Consider the following 25428-nt stretch of genomic DNA (forward strand, 5'->3'; position numbering starts at 1 on the left):
CAAATAACATAATGGGAAGCATCTGATTATAAGAAAGGTTCCATCATCACAGTTTTTCATTTTTCCAACAAAAAAGGGATATTTTTTTTCTTTATTTATTCTCTGGGGCTAAACCTGGACAGTAAAATTACACGTCATTCTGCTTTGTTTTTCGTAGGCATTGCTGTAGTGGCTAAGTATGTTGTTTTCCTGGATCTGCTTACTTCACTTGCATCAATTCATGCAAGTCACTTGTTTCTCAGAATTGGTCTACATATTCATTGTTTCTGAAGACACAATAGCATTACATTACTTAAATGTGTCACAGTTTGTTTAGTCATTCCTCAGTTGATGGGCAACCAGCCATGGGTTTGAAGTTTGAAAAGTTATTACAAAGTTCCTTGAAAAACTTACTTCCAAATGCTTCCATTTCCATGTCTTCCATTCCTTTCTCCTCAACCTTTGAAATCTAACATCTGCCTCCACCAACAGAATTGAGCCTGTTCTCTCAAAGGTCACCAATAACCAATTAATCACCAACACTGTTTTTTATTTTCTATTGTTTTGAGTTTTCATCCTCTTTCTCTGTAGTTTTTGATAAGTTGACCACCCTCTCCTACTGGATGTTTTCCTCCCTTGGCATCAAATATACCATATTTTCCTGATTCTCTTACACAGTTACTTCTTTTTCCTTTGCTGGTTCTTCCTCAGTCTTCCCAATGCCTTTAACTGGCTGTTCCCTAAGGTTATGTAAGCTCCCTCTCTCTCCCCTTCTCCCTTTTCCATTCTTTCTCCCTCTTACTCTCCTTGTCTCCATATTTATGTATGTATGTATGTATGTATGTATGTTTGTACATGCTTTCTCCCTTGGAAATCTCCTTTACAATCTTTGTCTCTTTTGCAAATAACTCTAACCTTCAGGGCTCCAGATCCACATTCTAACTATAGACCAAGCTTATTATCTTAGTCCTTAAAACTGCTCTTCTTTCTGATTTCACTATTTCTGTCAGCGACACCACCTCATCCATTTTTCCGTGTTTGATAATATAGGTTCTACTTCATCTCTTACATTTAATCAGTTGCCAAGTACCTTTGAGGCAGTATGGTATAGGAGAAAACAGTGGCTCTACGGTCAGAAGACCTGGGTTCTAATCACAACTATGAGGTTTACTATTTGTGTGACCCTTGGGTGAGTAATTTAACCTCCTTGGTCTCAGTTTCTTATCTATAAAATGATGGGTTGGACTAGATGTCTTCTGAAATCCCTTTCAGTGGTAGATCTATGATTCCATAATATATGCAGTATTAGAAGAAAGGATATTGTTTTTGGAGTCAGCAGATTTGAGTCCTGGGCCTATCACTGATGGTTAGTGACTGAGCAAAGCTCAGCCTTTCTGAGGCTCAATTTCATCTGTAAAATGGGGATCATAATACTTTTGGAAGCAAAGTATATTTTAAACCTTAATGTGCTACATAAACACTAGCTATTATTCTATCTTACTATAGGATCTCCCACCTCTACCCTCCTCTCTATTTCCATTACCCTAATAGTTATTATTATATCCTCCTAACAAGTGTTCCTGCTTCCTTCCATCTCTTCTTCTTCTAATCCATACTTCACGATTCAGTTAGAATAATCTTCCTGGGGCATAGACATTGATTGTCATGACATTTAGCCGTACAAAAACTTCAGGGACTCCTTGCTGCCTTCAGAATGAACAGACTCTTGACCAACATTCAAGGGTCTCCACAATCTGGCATCACACTACCTTTCCAGCTTTATCACATGGTAGTGCCTAGCACAGTAACTGGTATATAGTAGGCATTTAATAAACACCTACTTGACAGATATTACTCTCCTCCATGCACTCTATCCTATAGCCAGTGGATTACTCTCCTCTAAGACCCTTTTCCCATATCCTTGCTTCTAAAGTTGATGCTGTTCCAGTACTGTCTTCCACACTCTCCCTTGCCTATTGAATTCCCACTCATCCTTCAAACTCCAAAGCATCCTCTTCAATGGAACCTTTTCTGGTTTACCTCAGTTACAACTTTTCCCTTTTGATGTAACCATCATTATTGTTAAGTACCTATTTCATTCATAAGTGTGGTGAAGTAGTATCCCCCTCCACTACTTCATCCTTAGGCAGCCTATTTCATTTTTGGAGAATCTAATTATTAGAAAATTTGTCCTTATATTAAGCCTAAATTTGGCTTTTTGCAATTTCCCCTCATTGCTTTGAGTTCTACCTTCTGGAGCCAAGGAGGAGATGCCTAATACTTCTGTGTGACAGTCCTTCAAGAATTTAGACAACTGCTATTTGCCTCCTAAATGTTATCTCTTCCGCACTAAACATCTTCAGTGTGTTAGAGTCTGATAAGACATACTCTTCAGTCCCTTCACCATCTGTTCATCCTCCCTTAAATCCTCTTCAGTTTGTTAGGAACAGATGATTCAGAAGTTAATACAATACTCCAGATGTGGGCTGAGTACAGTGGAACTATCATATCCTATATATTAGACAGCATTTCTCTTCATGCAGCCGAAGATCACATTAGTTTTTTTGATAATCATGTGACACTTGCCTTGAATTGAGTTTGAATTGAATTTTAAGATCTTAGGTAAATTGCAAAGATTTTCTTAAGAAGCTTTGCTTCTAAAAGTAGCAGAAAAAAAAACACTTAAAGTATAAATCAAAACAAATGCTAGTTGTAGAGAGATACACAAAAGTACTAAGAGGAATGTTGGAGTGACTGGAGTCAGGTAAGATTGTAATGAAAAGGTTTCATGGACAAAGCCATTTTTCAATAGCACTTTGAAGGAAGGAATGTGGTTTGGCATAGTAAAGAGGAAGTATGGGAAATGGCATTTGTGATATATGATCTCAAGTAGGAGCAGGTGATTTAAAATCTGGGGAGTAAATAGATTTACTTTCTTGGAGTTAAGACCATGAGTCTGGCAAAAGATGGTGGCACTTAGGTAAAGAGGAACAAAGTTAAGCCTGGAAATTAATAATTAGGAGTTTTAATTTTATCATTGAAGCAACTGAGAGCCATACTATAGGAATAACATAAACCAAGTAATATTTAAAGAACATTGTTCTTGCTTCTGTGTGTTTGGTGTACTAGGTGGGCAAGTCCAATAAGAACCGATATAATCCTTTTTGATATATAGTGATCAAAGGATGAATGAAGAACCACAGCTGATGAAAAACTCAGCTGTTATTCCTTTCTTCAAGTCAGTGAGTAAATATTTATTAAGTGCCAGGTACTGTGCTAAGTGTGGGGGATACAAAAAGAGGCAAAAGACAGTCCCTGCCCTCAAGAAGCTCACAATCTAATAATAGGGGAGACAACAACCAACCAAACAAGAAAGGTATATGTAGGTTAAATAGGAAATAATTAAAAAAGAGAAGGCACTGGAATTAAGAGGGGTTGGGAAAGGCTTCCTGTAGAAGATGGGATTTTAGTTGAGACTTAAAGGAAGCCAGGGAAGCCATTTAGGCAAAGATGCAGAGGGAGTGCATTCTAGGCATGGGGGCGTGCACTTCCAAAGAAAATGCCTGGCATTAAGAGATGGGGAGTGTCTTATTTGCAGAACAGTGAGGAGGCCACTGTCACTGGAAATGAGAGTATGTGTTGGAGAGTAGGTAAGAAGACTAGAAAGGTAGGAGGGAGCTAGGTTATGAAGGGCTTTGAACAAAAAACAGAGAAATATAAGGGATTATGGAAGATGAATTCATATTAAAATGTTTAATGTTGGCAGCAGAACATCTAAATAAAAATGCTCGGCTAGAGCTGTCGGTAAAGAACTGGGGGTGGATCACATATGGGTGCAAACTATGTATGGTGTCTGAAAGAACAGAAGTCACAGAAAAGAGCAGAGTATACAAGTCCAAGTAATGGAGAAAAGTAAGAAAATTAGTAATCAACCAAGAAATTATTAAATGACTATTATGGGCTGCAGATAACAAGTTAAAAAAAAAGTACCCTCAAGGAACTTACTAGAGAGGGGGATATATACATATTTGCAGATAAGTAAGAATAGTTGTTGTTGTTGTTAAGTTATTTTTCAGTTGTGTCTGACTCTCTGTGACCCCATTTGGAGTTTTCTATTGGAGTGGTTTGCCATTTCCTTCTCCAGCTCATTTTACAGATGAGGAACTGAGGCAAACAAGGTTAAGTGACTTACCCAGGATCACACAGTTACTGAGGCTAAATCTGAACTCAGAAAGATGAGTCTTCTTGACTCTAGTCTGGCATTCTATCCACTGCACTACCCAGCTGCTCCAAGTCAGCATAGTATATGTGCAAAATAAACAATGATTTTGAAAAGGGGCATTAACAACGGGGAAATCAGAAAACCAATCTCGAAGGAGGTGCTACTACCTGAGCTGAGAATCAAAGGAGAGGGAGAGAATTCCAGGCATAGGGGACAGCTTGTTCAAAGGGACGGAGATGGGGGAGTAACATGTTGAACTCCCTTATTTTACAGATGAGTAATTTGAGCCCTCAAAAGGTCAAGAAGGTACCCAAGGTCACATAACTTTCGAAGTCTTTTTTGGTGATCACCTTCTGCTCCAGCATACTCTGACCTCCAACCTTTTACAACACAACCCTTTCCTGGTTCTCTTGCTACTAGTGTGATGACTCCTCCTGCTTTCTTTACTTAGATCATCATCTACATACTGCATTTTAGTCTTATGTTCCAGGCTCCCCTCCTCCCCCCAGTATTCTTTCTCTTGGTAACATCAGCTCCCACAGATGTAGTTACTATCTCTATATTGTCTCTATCCTGAACTCCATTCTTGTTCATTTAAAATTGGATATTTTGGCATCTCAAACTCAAAATGTCCAAAACAGAAGTCATTATCTTTTGTCCTCAAAACAAACGCTAGTTGTAGAGAGATACACAAAAGTACTAAGAGGAATGTTGGAGTGACTGGAGTCAGGTAAGATTATAATGACTACTATGCACCAGGCATTGTGCTAGAGACTGGGGAGATAAACACAAAGAGTAAAACAATTCCTACTTTCAACTCCACCTCCAGATGTTCTGATAGGCAATGTTCTTTATAGAATACTGGAAACGCTTTGCATTTTGATACTTGGAAAGCTCTGTACAAAGCCTTTGTACAAACAAAACCAATAGATCCCTATTTCTCCTGTGAAGGCACCACCTTCTTAATTACCCAAATTCAGATCATTCTCAATTTTTTCTCATTTATCCAACATATCCAATCATTTGTCAGAAATGACAAATGCTGTCACTTTTTCCTGAAGTGGTAGGGAGTGTAGTGGATAGAGCACTGGACCTAGAGTCAGGAAGACCTGAGTTCAAATCCAGCCTCAGACGCTTACTAGTTATGATTCTGGGCAAACCACTTCAACTGCCTGCCTCATTTTCCTTATCTGTAAAATGGGGATTATTCTGAGGTTATTGTGAGGATGTCTATAAAGCATTTTGCAAACAAAATACTACATAAATGTTGGATATCATTACTTCCCACAATTCTCTTGCATTTGTCTGTCCCCTTTTCTCTACTCACATAGTTACCACCCTACCTCAGATCCTCAACATCTCTTGCCTAGACTATTGAAATAGATTTCTAAATGGTTTCCCTACGTAAAGTTTCTCCCTATTCCAATTCAACCTCTCTATAGCTGCCAGAGTTATTCTGACAGGTGCAGGTCTGATCATGCCACTACCCCAATCAGAGCACCCTAGAGGCTCCCTATTACTTCTAGGTTTAAGATTAGACTCCTCTGGTTGGCTCCAATTTACCTTTCCAATCTTATTACACATTACCTCTGTTTGGGCAAAGTACAGCTAAACAAACTGACTTTCTCACTGTTCTCTGGAGGGTGCATTCCTATTTCCGATCTCAATTCCTCTGTTTTGGCTGTTATCTATACCTGGAATCTATTTCCTTCTCACTTTCTCTTGTAGAATGCTTAGTGTTTTCTATGGCTCAACTGAAGTATCACCTTCCACATAAAGCCTGTTCCAATCCCCTGGCTGCTAGTGGGGCTACTCCCCACATGCCAGTTACCTTGTCTCTACTTTGTATATATACCTATAAACATAGGTACATGTTATTAACTCTCCCACACCCCCCACGAAATTGTAGGCTTCTCAAGGAAACTGTTTCACCTTTGTTTTTGTAGCCCTAGCACCTAGCACAGTGCCTGGCACATAGTATAGGAACTAAATCAATATAGATTGATTGACATTAGCTTTACAGTCATTTTAGATGTTTTGCTAAAACCATCAACCTAGTGATCCCTTGCTATAGTCTTAGCAGTCACCATGAGGTGGTAATGATTAAAAATATTGTTGGGTTTACTTATGCCTTTCCTCTCATAGAAAAGCAACAAAATCCTGTTTTTAAAATAGTATGTATATTTGGACACAACTTCTACTACAGAAAAAAGACAAAAGTGCCTTTAGTTTATTTTGACAGTACATTCCCAGACATATAAATATAAATAATTTAAGAAAACTGTACATATATTTAGTAAATACTTGATCAAAAAAGGCTTTAAAATATATTCATATTGGAATGTGTAGAAAGGGGTTTTAAAGGCACAGCAGTTAAAATATTTGGTTGCTGAAAGTATGATTTAGATTTGCAAGACCATTTCAATTTGATGAAGTCTCAGGACCATCAAAATCCTTGCTGAATATCACTTAAAGCAAAAGTAAAAGTCGCTTTATTTTTTCCTCCATGATTTTTTTGTTTCGTGCTGTTTCACGCAGAAGTTGACGCATCTCATCTTCAACCTGGGAAACCTAAATTGACAATCAAGATTTAAAACATTTCAAATTTTCTTAATATCAACATATGTTTTAAAAATGAATAATGGAAGAAAAATATATGGGTTAATCTGTCTAGTACATAGAATCTGTAGATTTTAGAGATTTTGTATTGTGACATTTAAAAATTACCATTACTAAAATAAAGTGAAAATTAAAATTACTAAAGTGGATCTACTTAAAAATTGAGATGAGTGATTCATGGCTTCTGGGAGCCAGGATGTTGGAGTAAGCAGTAAATTGCTGTAACTCTCCCATATTCACCTCCAAACAACTCCAAAACAAATCCTGGAACAGCAGAACCAGCAAAAAGACAGAGTGAAACAATCTTTTGGCCCAAGAAACTCAGAAGAGTGGCAAGAAAAGTGTCTGTCCCTTGGGTAAAAGGGGAGTGCGTTCCAGGACAGGAAGCGTCTCAGCAGACCAGTGGGAGATCCTGAGCTCCAGTGTGGTGGAGCAGGCAAATGCCAACATCAGGACTCCCCACATGCCTCAGCATAGCCAAGGGAACCCTCAGACTCCAGCTCCCAGAACCACCAAGAGCTTCAGTGTAGCCCCAGGCAAAAAGGCATCCTCCAGCATGAGCAGATAGTAGGCCAGACCTCCACTGCTTCAGTGAAGCCCCGGGGAAAAACAGAAACACCCCACTGGGCCTCAGCACACGCCACACACCACCACTGGGACCCCAGCTCAGCACCAGGTAAGCTGTCAGACCCCCTACAGCCTCCAGCAGCACCAGCTATCCCTCACCTCATCACTTCAGCACAGCACAAGACATGAGGGTCCCTCGGGCCTAAGGGCAACATCAGTGCTACACCAGGTAAATTTCCAGCACCTGCAGCCACTGGCACAAGAAGCCTGTGACAGTGCTCCTTCCACCCCAGGTTCAAAGTTCTAATTTAAAAGAAAGGAAAAAGGCCAAGAAAAAAAAAAGATGAGCAAAAACAATAGAATCTAACCACAGAAAGTTATTACGGTCACAAGGAAGACCAAGACAGAAACTCAGAAGAGGACAACAATGTCAAAACATCTATGGGCAAAACCCCAAAGAAAAACAGGAAGTGGTGTCAAGCCCAGAGCTCAAAAAGGAGCTTAAAAATCATATAAAAGAGGCAGAAAAAAAAATGGGAAAAGAAACGAGAGTAATGCAAGAGAATTATGAAAAAACGAGTCAACAGCTTAGAAAACTGCTTAAAAGGTAGAATTGGCCAAATGGAAAAGGAGATACAGAAACCCACTGAAGAAAATAACTCCTCAAAGAGTACGATTAGCCAAATGGAAAAGTACAACAGCTAATTAAGGAAAAAACACTTAAATTTAGAAATGGGCAAGTGGAAGCTAATGACTCTATGAGACATCAAGAATCAATCAAATTCAGAAGAATGAAAAAATGGAAAAAAATGTAAAATACCTCACTGGAAAAATAAAATACCTGGAAAATAGATCCAAGAGACACAATGACAGAATCACTGGACTACCTGAAAGTCATAATCAAAAAGAGGACCTGAACACCATCTTTCAAGAAAGTATCAAGAAAAAGTTCCCTGATGTCCTGGAACCAGAAGGCAAAACAGGCATTGAAAAATCCTGTAATTAGACATGAGCACCCCAAATGGACCCAGGATGGTGACCCACTGCATGAGCCGCCATTCTGGGCAGCACCTATTCACAGAGGATGAGCTTCCACTGTCCCTTGGCAAAGAGGCAGTCACAGGGAAAAGGGAAAAACCAAAACCACTCAGATAACAATGGAGATAAAACTTGAGATGGCTTACGAGTCTTTGAACAGAGATGGAGATGTGGACAATGATGACAGCACTCCCAAGAAACCCAAGTGGGAACCCCAAAACTGGAGACTCGCAGCTGGAGAATATCTGAGAAATGAGGAAGTCAAAAGATGTGCCTATTGATCACACGGGAGCTGAGCAGTGTTGTGACCAAAATGCTCCTCCATAGGTGATGTGATACCAAGTGCTACTGTCACTGATGCTGTCCAACCAGACCAAAGACCAGGTCACAGCAGCTGCCATATGGCGGCTTAAGGAGAGAGGCCTGACTCTAGACAGCATCTTGCAAATAGATGACAATACCCTGGGTCAACTCATCTACCCAGTTGACTTTTGGAGGAGCAAAGTGCAGTACATAAAGCAGACAAGCAAGATCCTGAAGCAGCACTATGACAGTGACATCCCAGCCACTGTGGCAGAGATAGTGGCGCTTCCTGGCATTGGACCCAAGATGGCACATGTGGCAAGGTGGCAGGTATCTCAGTGGACACACATATACACAGATTGAAATGGACCAAGAAGGAAACCAAGTACCTTAAGGAAACCTGAACTGCCCTGAAGGGCTGGCTGTCAAGGCGACTGTGAAGAAGATTAACTGGCTGTTGGTAGGCTTTGGCCAGCAGACCCGCCTGCCAGTGAACCCTCAGTGTGGGGACTCCCTCAACTGAGGCCTGTGCCCAGCAGCACAGAGGCCTTGAAGAAGACTACAGCAAAGACCCCTCTAGTGTGGTGGTATGGGGGTCGGATGGACAGCCAGCTAGTGTTGGAACTCCTGTCAAGTACCTAAGACTTGTACCCCCATTGGGTCTGTTTAATAAAGTTTGATGTTTTTTTGTGGAAAAAAAATCCACTGTTCACCTCAGGAAAGAGACCCCAAAATAAAAACTCCAAGAACATTATAGCCAAATTTCAGAACTATCAGGTCAAGGGAAAAATACTACAAGTGGCCAGAAAGAAACAATGCAAATATCAGGGAGTCACAATTAGGATCACACAGGACTTGGCAGCTGCAACATTAAAGGACTGGATGTCATGGAACATGGTATTTCAGAAGGCAGTGGAGCTACAACTTGGTTGTAGGACTTCAAGAATCACTCACCTGGCAAAATTAAGCATAATACATCAAGAGAAGAAATGGTCATTCAATGAAATAGCAGGATTTCAAGTTTTCATAAGGAGAAACCAGAACTAAACAAAAAAAAAAAATGACCTCTAATATAAAGACCCAAAAGAAGCATAAACAGGTAAAAAGGGAAAAGAAAACATAAGAGAGTCAATTGAGCTAAACTATTTACACTTGTACAAGGGAAGATGATACTTGTAATTCTTAAAAATTGTAGCACTAACAGTACAGCTAGAAGGAATATACATAGACATAGAGTACGGGTATAAGGTGAATTTGAGGGAATGACAAAAAAAATTAAGGGATGAGAAAGAGGAGTACAATGAGTGCAGAAGAAAGGAAGAGGTAGAATGGGGTAAATTATTTCACATGAAGAGGCTCAAAAGACCTATTATAGTGGAGGGGAAGATGGAAGGGTGGGCGACAAGCATCACTTGAACTTTACTCTCATTAGTATTGGCTCAAAGAGGGAATCATATACACAATCAGTTGAATGTAGAAATCTATCTTACCTGACAGGGAAGTAGGAGAGGAGGAGATCAAGTAAAGGGGGGATGGGGACTGACAGAAGGGAGGGCAGATCAGGAAAGATGGTAGACAAAAGCAGAATACTGGTGAGGAGGGAAAGGGTGAAAGGAGAGAGAGAACAGATAGGAGGAAGAATAGGATGGAGGGAAATACACAAGGTAGTAATCATAATTGTAAGGTGAATGGGATGAACTCTCTCATAAAACAGAAGTGGATAGCAGAGTGGATCAAAAACCAGAATCCTACAGTACGTTGTTTACAAGAAACACACTTGAAGCAGAGAGACACACACAGAGTAAAGGGAAGGGGCTGGAGAGGAATCTATTATGCTTCAGCTGAAATAAAAAAAAGCAGGGGTAGCAAGCCTTATCTCAGCCAAATAAAAGCAAAAATAAACCTAATTAAAAGAGATAAGGAAGGAAACTGCATCTTGCTAAAAGGTTATCATAGACAATGAAGCAGTATCAATACTAAACATATATGCAACAACTGGTATAAGCAACCAAATTCTTAAAAGAGAAGTTAAATGAGTTACAGGAAGAAATAGAGAGCAAAACTATACTAGTGGGGGACCTCAATTGTCCCCTCTCAGAACTCTATAAATCCAACCAAAAAACAAACAAGAAAGAAACCAAGGCGGTAAATAGAGTAGAAAAGTTAGATATGACAGACCTTTGGCATGATTTAGACATAAAAGGTGACACCATAAACAAAGCAGAAGAGCAAGGAATAGTCTACCTGTCAGATCTGTGGGAAGGGGAAGAATTCATGAGCAAATAAGAGATAGCATTACAAAATTTAAAAGATAATTTTGATCATATTAAATTAAAAAGCCTTTGTACAAACAAAACCAATGCAACCAAGGTTAGAAAAAAGCAGAAAGATGGGAAACAATCTTTACAGCAAGTGTCTCTGATAAAGGCCTCATTTCTCAAACACATAGAATACTGAGTCAAATTTGCAAGAATACAAACCATTCCCCAATTGATAAAGGATCAAAGGATATGAACAGACAGTTTTCAGAGGAAGAAAAAAAAAGCTATCCATAAGCATATGAAGAAGTGCTCTAAATCACTTTTGATTAGAGAAATGCAAATTAAAACAACTTTGAGGTACCACCTCATACCTATTAGATTGGCTAATATGACAGAAAAAGAAAATGATAAGTGGGAAAATTGGGACAATAATGCACTGTTGGTGTAGTTGTGAACTGATCCAACCATTCTGGAGAGCAATATGGAACTATGCCCAAAGAGTAACCAAACTGTTCATACCCTTTGATCCAGCAAAACCAAAGGTCCATATCCCAAAGAGATTATAAAAAAGGGAAAAGGACCTACATGTGCAAAAATATTTATAGCAGCCCTATTCATGGTGGCAAAATATTGGAAACTGAGGGCTTGCCCATCAATTGGGGAATGGCTGAACAAGCTGTGATACATGAATGTGATGGAAAACTACTGTCCAGTAAGAAATGATGAATAAGCAGATTTCAAAAAGACCTGGAAAGACTTGTATGAACTGATGCAAAGTGAAATGAGCAGAACCAGGAAAACATTGTACAGAGTATCAGCAACACTGTGTGATGATCAACTATGAATGACTCAGCTCAGCAACATAATGATCCAAGACAAGTACAAAGGACTCATGAAGGAAAATGCTATCCATGTCCAGATAAAAAACTGATGGACTCTGAGTGCAGATTGAAGTATATTTTTTTCACTTTATTCCCTCTCATGTTTTTTTTTCTTTTTATCTATTTCTTCTTTCACAAATATGACTAATATGGAAATGTTTTTGTATGATAGTACATGTATAGACTATATATCAAACTGCCTACCATTTTCAAAAGAAGAAGGGGGAGGGAGAGACAAAGGAAGAAAAATTTGGAACTCAAAATCTTATAAAAATGAATACTAAAAATTTTCTTGACATGTAACTGGGGAAAAAATAAAATAATATTAAAAAAGAGGAGAAAAAATAAAGATCACTGGTCAATGAAAAAAATTCAAATTATAATGAAAATGTTTGATTGAGGATCAGTTTCTTTACAAAACACAATGGCTCTTCCCCCCATTTTCATTCTTTGGTAGATTTTTTAAACATCTAACAATGCTAATTATCTTCTTGTGAAAATCATTTCTTAATTTCTTTGATTAATATCCCTCGTTTTCTTCTTACTTCATGGCCCAATAAATGTCTTTCTTTTACTGTCTTCTTGCCCAGCTCCTTGATTGTTGTTATTCCTCTGAAACAGCTAGACTCCTGCTCTTTTCTCTAATCTCTCTTTCTCAGAAGGCTATTCTACTCTAATAGCTGAAACAATGACTTCTATGTGGATGACTACTAAGGCTGTCGTTCTGGTCCTTATTTTCATTAAGCTCCATTTCTACATCTGTAGAACTTTAAACTTCAAAAAACTTTTAAAAAAACTTTAAAAAAAATTCAATTTTATTTTATTTTTAATTCTGAATTCTCTCCCTGTCACGTCCCTAATTCCCCAACCCATCGGGAGTGTTAAGCATATAATATATATTCAATAAATATTTGCTGAATTGAAGACCCACATTCTGAAGTAAAATAACAGTAAATTACACCACCTATCTTACTCAATTTAGGCTGTATGTGAAGCTGTCTTACACTAGTGGGTCCATATGGAGTTCAAAATTTAGTAGATGGTCTCCTGAGCAGCAACTCTCACTGAGCTAAGTGTTACCAGCATCTTGGTTTGGCATCAGCTACTTGTAGACATCATTCTTTACATGCACAGTCTTCAAATCTACCCTTTTTTCTTCTCTACCACAATTGTATGACTCACTCCATTTAACTTTAAAATGTTACACTGGATGTTAAAAGATATCTTTATGAACATTACCTTTTCATTTGCAGCATCAATCTGATTTTGTTTTTCAGTTGTCAGCTGTAGGAGTTCTGCGTGATGGGCTGCAACCATTGATTCAAGTTGTTTTCTAAAACTATCATCTATAGAATGAAGCTTTTCCATTGTAGCCCTATAGGAAGCATGTACAAATTAGTCTTTTTCTTTGGTAGTTTTACTTAATTATTTTCTAAAAGGATATTTTCCTACAAACATAAATGCCTGCTTCTAAACACAAGAAATTCCAAGGGTTATTTAAAACTAAATTTTACTTTTGATTTTGAAGACTTTTGTCTCTTTCTTCAATGAGTTTCTTTTCCTTGGTTTCAAATTTTTCTTTCATTTGTTTAACTTGTGCCTCAAGACCACTTAGTAGTTCTCCTTTATCTTGCCACTTTTTATTAATTGCACTGAAATGAAAGTTAAAAGAGTTTAGAAAGAAATGTTCATGTCAATTTAATATACCATAATAGCTTTTCATTCATTCAGAAGGCAGCAAGGCAGTGTAGTGGATAGAGTTCTGATCTTGGTGTCAGGAAAGCCTGAGTCCAAATCCAGCCACAGCTACGTACTAGCTGTGTGACCTTAGGCTAAAGTCATTTAGCCTCTTTTGCCCTACTTTTTTCATCTGTAAAATGGGAATAATAACAATAACACCTACTTCCCGGGATTACTGTGAGAATTAAATGAGCTAATATTTGTAAAGTGCTTATTAGCACAATGCCTGTTACAAAGTAGGTGCGTAATAAATGCTAGCTATGATAATGATGATGATGATGATGATGATATTGTCTCATACCTGTAGGCTTTCCCAATTTCCTCAAGTTCTGCTTCCTTTTCCTTCAACTGCTGTTTTAGGTCCTCTTTTCTCTCACAGTGCCGCTCCAGTTTCTCCATTAGCTCTTCTAGTTGTGTGGCTTTTTCATTAAGCTGTTCTCGAGTATTTTTTTGCATTTCAATGATTTCCTCTTGTAACTTTCTAATATGTTCATCTCTTTCCTGTAAGTTCTTTGCAAAAAAAAAAAAAAAACAATACCATATTTTTTACTGTCCCTGAAATGTCTTTGTTTTGCTACTTTACAAGGTAATAATATGAGAAAAAGATATCTTAAAAGTTAAGAAAATAATTTGGAAGTTTACTGTGTAAGACATTTGAGAAAACATTTACTATGAAATTTGTAAAAAAGGCAAATAACCAATAGTTGTTTATATTAAATGTGAACAAGCATTATCAAGAATTTTTATCTTTTATATTTTTTATTATTATTTCACTAAGTGATAAATTATGAACAAGATGCACTTGTTTTTTTAAAAATAAACTCCAGGATCCTGTTAGAATCCCAATTTTGATGGTGTAGTATGATGAAAATAATAAAATGTATACCTCGTGCAAAAGTAACTAGAAGTTTTAGAAGGTGGAATAAAAAACTAAAACAAAAATTAAAACTAAATACATGATGGTTCATTCTAAAAAAGGTTATGAATACATGTGAGCTGTGAATAAAAATAAAAATTAAATTCATATGTTGTAAATCTCTGTTAAAAAAGCTTGGAGGTGGTAGTGGTTACAGTTGCTTTATAAAAAGGAGGAGGGGGCTTCACTGTTCAAGATGTTGGATACTTGTTAATCTGGCAAATTGACAGATATATGGGGAACACTGATGCTCCCTACCTCATATCATCGAACAAAGTAAAAAATTGTAATTACTGCCAGCATCCTATTGTACACCATTTGAAGTGAACACAAGAAAAATGTGTTCCTACTGGTCAGGTAAGGACTTCATTTGAGTCTGCTAATTACTACCTTTTTCTTCACCTAACACTAGAACTGATGTGCTGAAAACAGTAACTGCAAAGACTGTTATCAAAATCCTACTAGATACTACTTTTCTATTTCTAACTTTCCCCTTAGCTCCCCATGAGTACATATAAGCATAGTCAAAATGTTAATTTTGGTGTCCATGGAGCATTGAGGTCCATCATCTTTTGCTAAGACATGAGTTCCATTGTAATACTGAGTGTAATTATCTTCTAAATCCATTAAGAACATCAACTGAGAGGTGGAGCTAAGATGTCAGAGTAGAGGAAGAACTCTGCAAAGCTCTCCCAACATTCCTCTCCAAACAACTTTGAAATAATGCCTCAAATAGAATTCTGGAGTGGCAAAGCCAACAAAAGATCAGGGAGAGACATTTTTCCAACCCTAGAAACTTAGGAGGTTGGAAGGAGTGATCTGTGATAGGGGTGAAGGCTAGCCCACAGACTATGTGAATGCAAAATCAGTGGTGGGACTAGGTAAGAAAGCAGCAGTTTCAGAAGTCAGAGATGAGAAGGATACATAGGAACTGGTCAGAAAGAGATTACAGGGGAGCCCTGTGCCAGATGTAGTAATGGACAGTATTTGGCAGCTCCATTGCCTATACTCACTTCTGAATCACAGTTCAAGAGTAGAGAGAAGCATTTTTGGTCAAGAGGGAACAAGGTCCCTGAGGAGCAGTATCATTTCCAATCCCAAGTGATCAGGAGTCCTTCTTGGGTAAAGACCACAGTGAAGACCAAGAGAGCAGTGATCCCACCTCTCCCCAGAAGACACCACTTTGGAAGCACCAAAAACTTTCAAAGCCCCAGAACAACTAGTTCTGAAAATAGCAGTGTGAAAAAACCTGAAGCTTGGGACAGTGCCATTCCACCCCACCATGCAAGGAATAGAGCCTAACTTTAACATAACGTTCAAAGCCAAGAAACAGGGTGAAAAAATGAGCAAAAAACAAACTAAAAAAAGATCCTCACCATAAAAAACTACTATGGAAGGAAGGAAATGACAAAGAAGATCAAAAGACAAATTCAGAAGACAATGAAGTCAAAATAACTACAATCAAAGAAAAATATAAATTGGACATCAGCTCATCAAAAATGCCTAGAAGAGCTAAAAATGATTTTCAAAATCAAATAAGAATGGTAGAGGAAAAATTAGGTAAAGAAATGAAAACAAAGGAGGAAAATTATGAAAGGACAATTGACAACTTGGTAAAATAGGTACCAAAAATACTTCAGAAAATAACACCTTAAAAAACAGAACAGGCCAAAAGGAAAAAGAGGTACAAAACTTCATTGATGAAAATAATTCCTTAAAAATTAGAATTGGGCAAGTGGAATGATTCAATGAGATATCAAAAAATGATAAAACAAAGTAAAAAGAATGAAAAAAAAACAGAAGAGAGATCATTTAAAGAATCATTGGACTACCTGAAAACTATGACCAAAGAAAGAGCATAGACATCATATTAAAGGAAATTATAAGTCAAAATTGCACCAGTGTGCTAGGAACCAAGATAAACAGAAAAGGGTAAACAGAAATTGAAAAAAAAACCACTAATAACTACCTGAAAGAAATCCCCAAATGGAAATTCTAGGAATATCATATCCAAATTCCAGAGCTCCAAGTTAAAAGAGATAATACTTCAGACAGCCAGAAAGAAACCATTCAAATATCATGGAACAACAGCGATCACACGAGATTTAGCAGATACCATTTTAGGAGTGGATAACTTGTAATATGATATTCCAGAAAGTAAAAGAGCTAGGATTACAACCAGGAATAACTTACCCAGCAAAACTGAGTATAATCTTTCAAGGGAAAAAATGGATATTTAACGAAATAGAAGACTTTCAAGTATCCCTGATGAAAAGACCAGAGCTGAATAGAAAATCTGATTTTCAAATATAAGATTCAAGAGAAGCGCAAAAAGGTAAACATGAAAGAGAAATTATAAAGGATTCAATAAAATTAAACTATTTACATTTCTATATGGGGAAGATGATACATATAACTCCTAAGAACTTTATCATTATTAGGGCAGTTACAAAAAGTCTACATAGACAGAGGGTGCAAGAGTGAGTTGTTCATGTTAGGATGACATAAAAAAAAGATAGGGGATAAAAGGGATGCCCTGGGAGAAGGGCAAAAGGAGAAGAAGATGGGCAAAATTATCTCAATAAAAGTGGTATTCAAGGAAAAGATTTTATGGTGGAGGGGGCAGGGGGATGTTGTAGGGTGGGCAATGCCCAAACCTTACTTTCATCTAAATTGGTTCAAAGATGGAAAATATATACATATATATATATAGATAGATAGATAGATAGATAGATAGATAGATACTCAATTGAGTATAGAAATATATCTTACCCAACAAGGAAATAGGAGGGGAAGGAGATAAGGGAAAGGAGGGGGGGTGATAAAAGGGAGGAAAGATAAAAGAAGGCAGTGGTCAGAAGTAAAGTTGACTTTGGAGGAGAGACAGGATGAAAAGAGATAGAGAAAAATAAACAGAAGAAAATAGGATGGAGGGAAATGCACAGCTAGTAATCATAACTGTGGAGGTGAGTGGGATGAACTCACCCTTAAATGGAATCAGACAGCGCAATGGCTTAGAAATCAGAATCGAGCAATATGTTGTTTACAAGAAACACACTTGAAACACAGAGACACATACAGAGTTAAAATAAGGGGCTGGGGCACACAATCTACTATGCTTCAGCTGAAGTAAAAAAAGCAAGGGTAGCAATCTCAGACCAGGCAAAAGCAAAAATAGACTTAATTAAAAGAGATAAGCAGGGGAATGGGTGGAGCCAAGATGGCAGAGTAAGATAGGAACTTGCCTGAACTCTTCCAAATTGACCTCCAAAAAGCTGTAACATCTCAAAATGAATTCTGAAGCTATAGAACCAACAAAAGAATAGGGTGAAACAATTTTCCAGCCCAAGAAAACTCAGAAAGTTAGCAGGAAAGGTCTGTCTCACTGGAGTAAAGGGAGAATGTAGTCCACTACATGTAGCATCTGGGCAAGCCATCAGCAGGCCATGCCCCAGCAAGTCAGCAGCTGGGCCCCAAGCCCTGGGACAGGCTAGCAACAAAGCCCTGAAGCCCGTGGCCCCTGGTGCAGCCAAGTGCTAAGGGCCCATAGCCCCTGGCACAGCCCAACAACAACACAGTCCATACAAGAAACTTGGACAGCACCACAGGAGCAGAGCCGAACTTTAACATAAAGTTAAAAGTAAAAAAACAATAGGTTGAAAAAATGAGAAAAAAAAATTTTAAAAAAGAACTTGACCATAGAGAGTTACTATGGTGACAGGGAAGATCAAAACAGAACAACAATGTCAAAATGCCTACATCTAAGGTCTGAAAGAAAAATATGAATTAGTCTCAGGTTCACAAAGAACTCTAGGAAGAGCTCAAAAAGGATTTTTAAAATAAAATAAAAAAGGTAATAGAAAAACTGGGAAAAGAAATGAAAGTGATGCAAGACATCACGAAAAAAGAATCAATTGCTTGGTAAAGAAAGCACAAAAAAGATGGGAAAAAATGTACAAAAATTCACTGAAGAATACAACTCCTTAAAAAGTAGAACTGACCAAATGGGAAAGGAATTACAAAAGATCACTGAGGAAAATAATTCCTTTAAAAATTGGAATTGGACAAGTGTAAGCTAACGACTCCATGACACATTAAAACTCGATCAAAAAAATCAAAAGATGAAAAAAAAGAATTGTGAACTATCTCATTGGAAAAAGAACTGACGTAGAAAACAGACTGAGGAGAGATCATTTAAAGAATTATTGGACTACTTGAAAGTCATGATCAAAAAAAATAGCCTAGACATCATATTTCAAGAAATTATCAAGGAAAATTGCCCTGATATCCTAGAATCAGAGGGTAAAATAGAAATTGAAAAAATCCACTGACCACCTCCTGAAAAGGATCCTAAAATGAAAACTTATAGGAATATTATAGCCAAATTTCAGAACTCCCAGGTCAAGGAGAAAATACTGCAAGCAGCCAGAAAGAAACAATTCAAATATCATGGAGCCACAATCAGGATTACACAGTATTTAGCAGCTTCTACATTAAAGAACTGGAGGGCATAGGAATATGATATTCTAGAAGGCAAGGAATTACAATAACACCAAGAATAACCTAGCCTGCAAAGGTAAATATAATCCTTCGGGGGGAATTGAATATTTAATGAAATATAAGACTTTCAAGCATTCTTGATGAAAAGACTAGAGCTGAACAGAAGATCTGATTTTCAAATATAAAACTCAAGAAAAGCATGAAAAGGTAAACAAGCAAAAGAAAAATAAGGGATTCAATAAGGTTGAACTGTTTACTTTTCTACATGGGAAGATGATACCTGTAACTCTTAAGAACTTTATCACTATTAGGGCAATTAGAAAGTATATATAGACAGAGGGCATGGGTATAAATTGACTATGATGGGATGATACCCAAAGTAATCAAAGTTATATAGTGAGAAACAGAACTGACTGCACTAGAAGAGGGAAGGGAGAGGTAGAATGAAATAAAGCATCTCACAGTGGAGAGAAAGAGGTGGGGTCAGGGGGTAGTGGGCTAGGCTTGAACTCTGCTCTCATCAGAATTGGCTCAAGAGGGAAAAACATACATGCTCAGTTGGGTAGAGAAATCTATCTTACCCTACAGATAAGCAGAAGGGAAGGAGGATAAAGGAAGGGGCAGAGAGACTGATAGAACAGAAGACAGGTTGGGGGGACGGTGGTCAGAAGCAAAACACTTATGAGGAGAGAGAGGGAGGAAGGGAGAGAGACAGAGAGAGAGAGGGTGAAAGGAAAAAGACAGAGAGAGAGAGAGAGAGAGAGAAGGATAAGCAAGGGAAAATAGGATGGAGGTAAATACACCCTTAGTAATCATAACTGCGAATGTGAATGTGACGAACTCACCCATACAACAGAATGGATAGCAGAGTGCAGTAGAAACCAGAATCTTACAATATGTTGTTTACATGAAACACATTTGAAGGAGACAGCCAGAGTAAAGTAAAGAGCTGGAGTAGAATCTATTATGTTTCAGATTAAGTTAAAAAAAAAAAAGCAGGGGGACAGGAATCATTATCTCCGACAAAGCAAAAGCAAAAATAGAACTAATTAAAATAGATGAGGAAGGAAACTACATCTTGCTAAAAGGCACCAAAGTAATATCAATACTAAATATATATGCACCAAATAACATAGTATCAAAAATTTTAAAGAAGTTAAATGAATTACAGAAAGAAACAGACAGTAAAACTATACTAGTGGGGGACCTCAATTTTCTCCTCTCATAACTAGATAAATATAACCAAAAAATAACCAAAATGAAGTTAAGGAGGTGAATAGAATTTTAGAAATGTTAGATGTGGAGACAACAGAAAGGAATATACCTTTTTCTCAGCAGTACATGGTACCTACACAAAAACTTACCATATCTTAGGACATAAAAACCTCACAACCAAACGCAGAAAAGCAGAAATATTAAATGCATCCTTTTCAGATCATAATGCAATAAAAAATTACATTATCAATAAAAGGCTATGGAAAGATAGATTAAAAGTTAACTGAAAACTAAATAACCTAACCCTAAAAAATGAGTGAGCCAAAGAACAAATCATAGAAACAATAATTTCATTAAAGAGAATGACAATGAGAAAACGTATGAAAATATGTGGGATGCAGCCAAACCAGTACTTATGGGGAAAATTTTTTATCTGTAGACATATACATCAATAAAAGAAAAAAATGATCAATGAATTGGGTGTGCAACTAAAAACACCAAAGAAAGAACAAACTAAAAATGCCCAATTAAACCCTAACAAGGAAATCCTGAAAATCAAAGGAGAGATTAATAAAATTGAAAGTAAAAAACAAACAAAAAACTACTGAACTAATAAAACTAGAAGCTGGCTTTATAGAAGGAAAATGGTAAAACAGACAAATTATTGGTTAATTTGATTTAAAAAAGAAATCAAATTAACATTATCAAAACTGGAAAAGGTGAAGGTACCACCAATGATGATGAATTTAAAGCAATTATTGAGTCATTTTGACTAATACCATGCCAGCAAAAGTGATAATCTAAATGAAATGGATGAATATTTACAAATACATAAACTACCTAGATTAACAGAAGAGAATTAAATACCTGAATAACCTCATTTTAGAAAAACAAATTGAACAAGCCATCAATGAACAACTTAAGAAAAAAATCACCAGAACCAGATGGATTTACAAATGAATTCTACCTAACATTTAAGGAACAACTGATCTACATACTACAATAAACTATCTGAAAAAACAGGTAAAGGAATCCTAAGAAATTCCTTTTATGACACAAATATGGTTTGTATTCCTAAACCAGGGAAAGCAAAAACAGAGAAAGAAAACTATAGACCAATTTCCTTAATAAATAGCAATATAAAAATTTTAAATTAAATAATACTAGCAAGGAGATTAAAACAATATATCACAAAGATCATGCAGAATAGCCAGATAGAATTTTTAGCAATACATAGATGGTTCAGTATCACGAAAACTAAAAGCATAACTGACTATATCAATAACAAAAACAATAAAAATCTTATGATCATATCAACAAATGCAGAAAAAGTCTTTCACAAAATACAATGCCCATTAAGCCTTTCTCAAAATGATAAGTAGTATCTATCTAAAACCAATAGCAAACATCATCTATAATGGGGACACCTTCCCCATTATAGAGATCAGAGATGAAGCATGGATTTTCACTACCACCACTATCATTCAATATTGTATAAGAAATGCTAGATATAGCAATAAGACTAGATAAAAGAAATTGGAGAAATAAAAACAGGCAATGAGGAAACAAAACTATCACTCTTTGCAGATGACATGAGAACCCTAGAGACTCAACTAAAAAAAAAACAAACTAAACAAAACTAAGAAACTAAAAGAAAAAACTGGTTGAAACAATTAACAATTTTAGCAAAGTTGCAGGGTATAAATCCACATAAATTATCAGCATTTCTATATACTACCCAAAAAAAAACCAACAGGAAGAGATAGAGAAATTCCATTTAAAATAACTGTAGATAATATAAAATCCATGGGAATCTATTAATCAAGACAAACTCAGGGACTATATGAACACAGTTACAAAACATTTTTCACACAAATAAAGATGGATCTAAACAGTTGGAGAACTATTAGTTGCTCAAGTGAAAGCCGAGCTAATATAATAAAAATTATAGTTCTTCCTAAGTCAATTTACTTATTCAGTGCCACACAATCAGAGTACCAAATCATTAATGTATAGAGCTAGAAAAAAAAATTCATCTGGAAGAACAAATGGTCAAGAACATCAAGGGAATCAATGAAAATGAAGCAAGGTGGCATAGGAGTACCAGATTTCAAACTATATTACAAAGCAATAGTCATGAAAACAATCTGATACTGGCTAAGAAATAGAGTGGTAGATAAGTGGAATAGATTAAATATAGAAATACACAGTAGTAAATGACCATAATAATCTAATGTTTGATAAACCCGAAAATCTAAGGTTTAGGGGCAAGGACTCACCAATTGACAAAAACTGCTAGGAAAACTTGAAAGCAATTTGAAAGAAACTAGGCATAGACCAACATCTCATACCATATGCCAAGATAAGGTAAAAATGGATAAATGATTTAGACATAAAGGGTGAAATCATAAGTAAATTGAGGGTGCCTGGAAAAATGTACCTGTCAGATTTATGGATAAGGGAAGAGTTTATGACCAAACAAGAGATAGAGAAGATTATGGGAAGTAAAATGGATAATTTTGATTATATGAAATTAAAAAGGTTTTGCACAAATAAAACGAATGTAGCTAAAATTAGTAGGAAAACAGGAAATTGGGGAAAAAATTTACAGCAAGTTTCTCTGATAAAGCCCTTACTTCTCAAATATATGGAGAACACAGCCAAATTAATAAAATAATACAAGCCATTCTCCAATTGATAAATGGTCAAAGGATATGAACAAGCAGTTTTCAGAAGAAGAAATAAAGGTTATCAAAAGACACATGAAAACATGCTCAAAATCACTATTGATTAGAGAAATGCAAATTAAAACAACTCTGTGATACCACTTCACACCTAAAGTGACAGATTGGAGCTAACATGATAGAAAAGGAAAATAACAAATGCTAGAGAGTATGTGGAAAAACTGGGACACTAACGCACTGCTGGTGGAAATGTGAACCAGTTCAATCATTGTGGAGAACAATTTGGAACTAAGCCCAAAGGGCTATAAAATTGTGCATGCCATTTGACCCAATTTCTAGGTCTGTATCTCAAGAGATCAAAGAAAAGGGAAAAGGACCTACAGTATTTGTACAAAAATAATTACGGCACTTCTTTCAGTGGTGGCAAAGAATTAGAAACTGAGGGGATGCCCATCAATTGGGGAATGGGTGAACAAGTCGTGCTATATGATTGTGATGGAAAACTATTGTGCTATAAGAAATGATGAGAAGAATGGTTTCAGAAAAACCTGGGAAGACTTATATCAACTGATGTAAAGTGAAGTAAGCAGAACCAGGAGATCATTGTAAAAGTAACAGTAATATTTTTATGATGATCAACTGTGAAAGACTTAGCTACTCTGAGCAATACATTATCTAAGTTGATTTCAAAAAATCCATGATGAAAAATTGCTATCTACCTCCAGAGAAGGAACTGATGAACTTTGAGTGCAGAGTGAAGCAGCCTTTTCTACTTTATTTTTCGTGTGTGTGTGAGTGTGTGTGTGTGTGTGTGTGTGTGTTCTGCAACATGGCTAATATGGAAATGCTTTGCATAACTTCACATATATAATCTATATCATATTGCTTGCCTTCTCAAGGAGTGGGGGAGGACAGGTAGAGATAGAGAATTTGTAACTCAAAAAAATTTTTAAATGAATATTAATTTTTTTTATATTTAATTGGGAAACATTTAATGAAATAAATAAAAATATATTTAAAAAATGATCAATTGAACTTTAAAGCCTCTGGGGTCACGCTGAGGAAGAGTCCATATCAGAAGAGGCAAGAAGGATTGATAAACAATGCAGACAATTTATTATGAATCCACCCCAGCACCTAGTTTATGGTTAGGTTGGTTTAAAAATTCTAATTGTTATTTACTCTGGAAAAAAAAGTAGTATCAAAATTAATTAGATGAGTGGGAGGGGTAGAAATGGAAGGAAAGAGAATATTTGAGGGTTAGGGCCTAGAAAAGCTGTATCTAATAATTTCTATAAGGAAGATCTTACCTGAATTAATTTCAACATATTGTTTAAATTAATTCTATATATTTAAAATCAAGGGCAAGGGGATGGAGTTGGAACACTGAATTACAAAAAGATACACAAAAAAGCCATATCAAAAATGGTTTGTTTAAAAAGGAAAAAGAGCTTACTGTTTACAAAGGGCTACTTCACAAATGGTAGGAAAAAAGAACTGATTAGCTCTCCTGTGGGTCATGAAAAGTTAACTTTAGAAAGATAAAAATAAGAAAATATAGAATTGGTAGCTAAACAAAGAATAAACAAAATGTGATGTTGACATGTAATCTGTCACAAAAATGTAACAAAATTCTAAAATTACTTCTAGATACTAAAATTCTGTGTCTAACTCACAGCCTCTATTAAAATATTTGCCAAATCTACTATCTCAATCTCTTCCTTAAGAAAAAAAAAAGTCCTTAATATCAAATATGATGTCAAACTCACTTCTTTCAATTTTCTAATAGTTTCAGTTTGGTCTTCTATAATTTTGACCTTAATTTTTAATGAATCACTGTCACGTTCACTTAGCTTCCGAAGAGATTCATTCTCTGTAGTTAAAACTTCAATTTTTGCCTCCAATTTTCCATAATCTTGGGCTAGAGATGCTCCTAAATAAAAAAATGTAAACATTATTAAAATGTAACACATCAATATTTTTCAAACAAATTTTTTTAAATTGTAGAAAATTATTTTTTAAAAAGAAATAGCTCCAAATTAAGAAAATTATTATACTTTCATTGTGAAAACAAAAAAAAATCCAAAATGTTTTTCCTTGAATTACTTACAGTGCTGTTTTTAAAACCTCCAAATTTGAGTGAATGTATAGTGTGATAAACTTCAGATATTTAGGAACTGCTAGACTGGAATATGCAAAACAATCAATATGACTTTTAAAATTTACATAATAAATTCAACTGACAATTGAACGGCATTGTACTATACTTTCAGTTATTAATCAATCAAGAAGCATTTATTAAGCACCAACTAAATGTCAGGCATTGTGCTAGGTGCTGGGAATACAATAACAAAAATAAAAAAGTTCCTGACTTTAGGAGCTTATATTTTGTTGAGTGAAAATATAAGTAAATATAAAAAAAATTTGAGGAGAGGATACTAGCAACTACAGGAATCAGAAGTGCTCTCAAGTAGAAAGTAGCATTTGAGCTGGAATTTGCTTA

General features: G+C 36.3%; 1 protein-coding gene and 1 pseudogene across 1 annotated transcript in view; one reads left to right on the forward strand and one right to left on the reverse strand.

Moving 5' to 3' along the window:
* Positions 1-6471: 6471 nt before the first annotated feature.
* The window catches only part of LOC114031833 (leucine-rich repeat and coiled-coil domain-containing protein 1-like), a 55381-nt gene continuing 36424 nt past the window's right edge, over positions 6472-25428 (reverse strand). The window contains 6 exon segments of the mRNA XM_027846982.1: positions 6472-6683; positions 6686-6772; positions 13110-13245; positions 13385-13522; positions 13912-14120; positions 24695-24858. Of these exon segments, the coding sequence (XP_027702783.1) occupies positions 6648-6683; positions 6686-6772; positions 13110-13245; positions 13385-13522; positions 13912-14120; positions 24695-24858 (770 nt within the window). The 3' untranslated portion in view covers positions 6472-6647.
* On the forward strand, positions 8349-9281 carry LOC114031834 (annotated as a pseudogene).

The sequence above is a fragment of the Vombatus ursinus genome, unplaced genomic scaffold (genome assembly GCF_900497805.2).
Source record: "Vombatus ursinus unplaced genomic scaffold, bare-nosed wombat genome assembly UNPS02015255.1, whole genome shotgun sequence".
NCBI classification, from domain to species: domain Eukaryota; kingdom Metazoa; phylum Chordata; class Mammalia; order Diprotodontia; family Vombatidae; genus Vombatus; species Vombatus ursinus.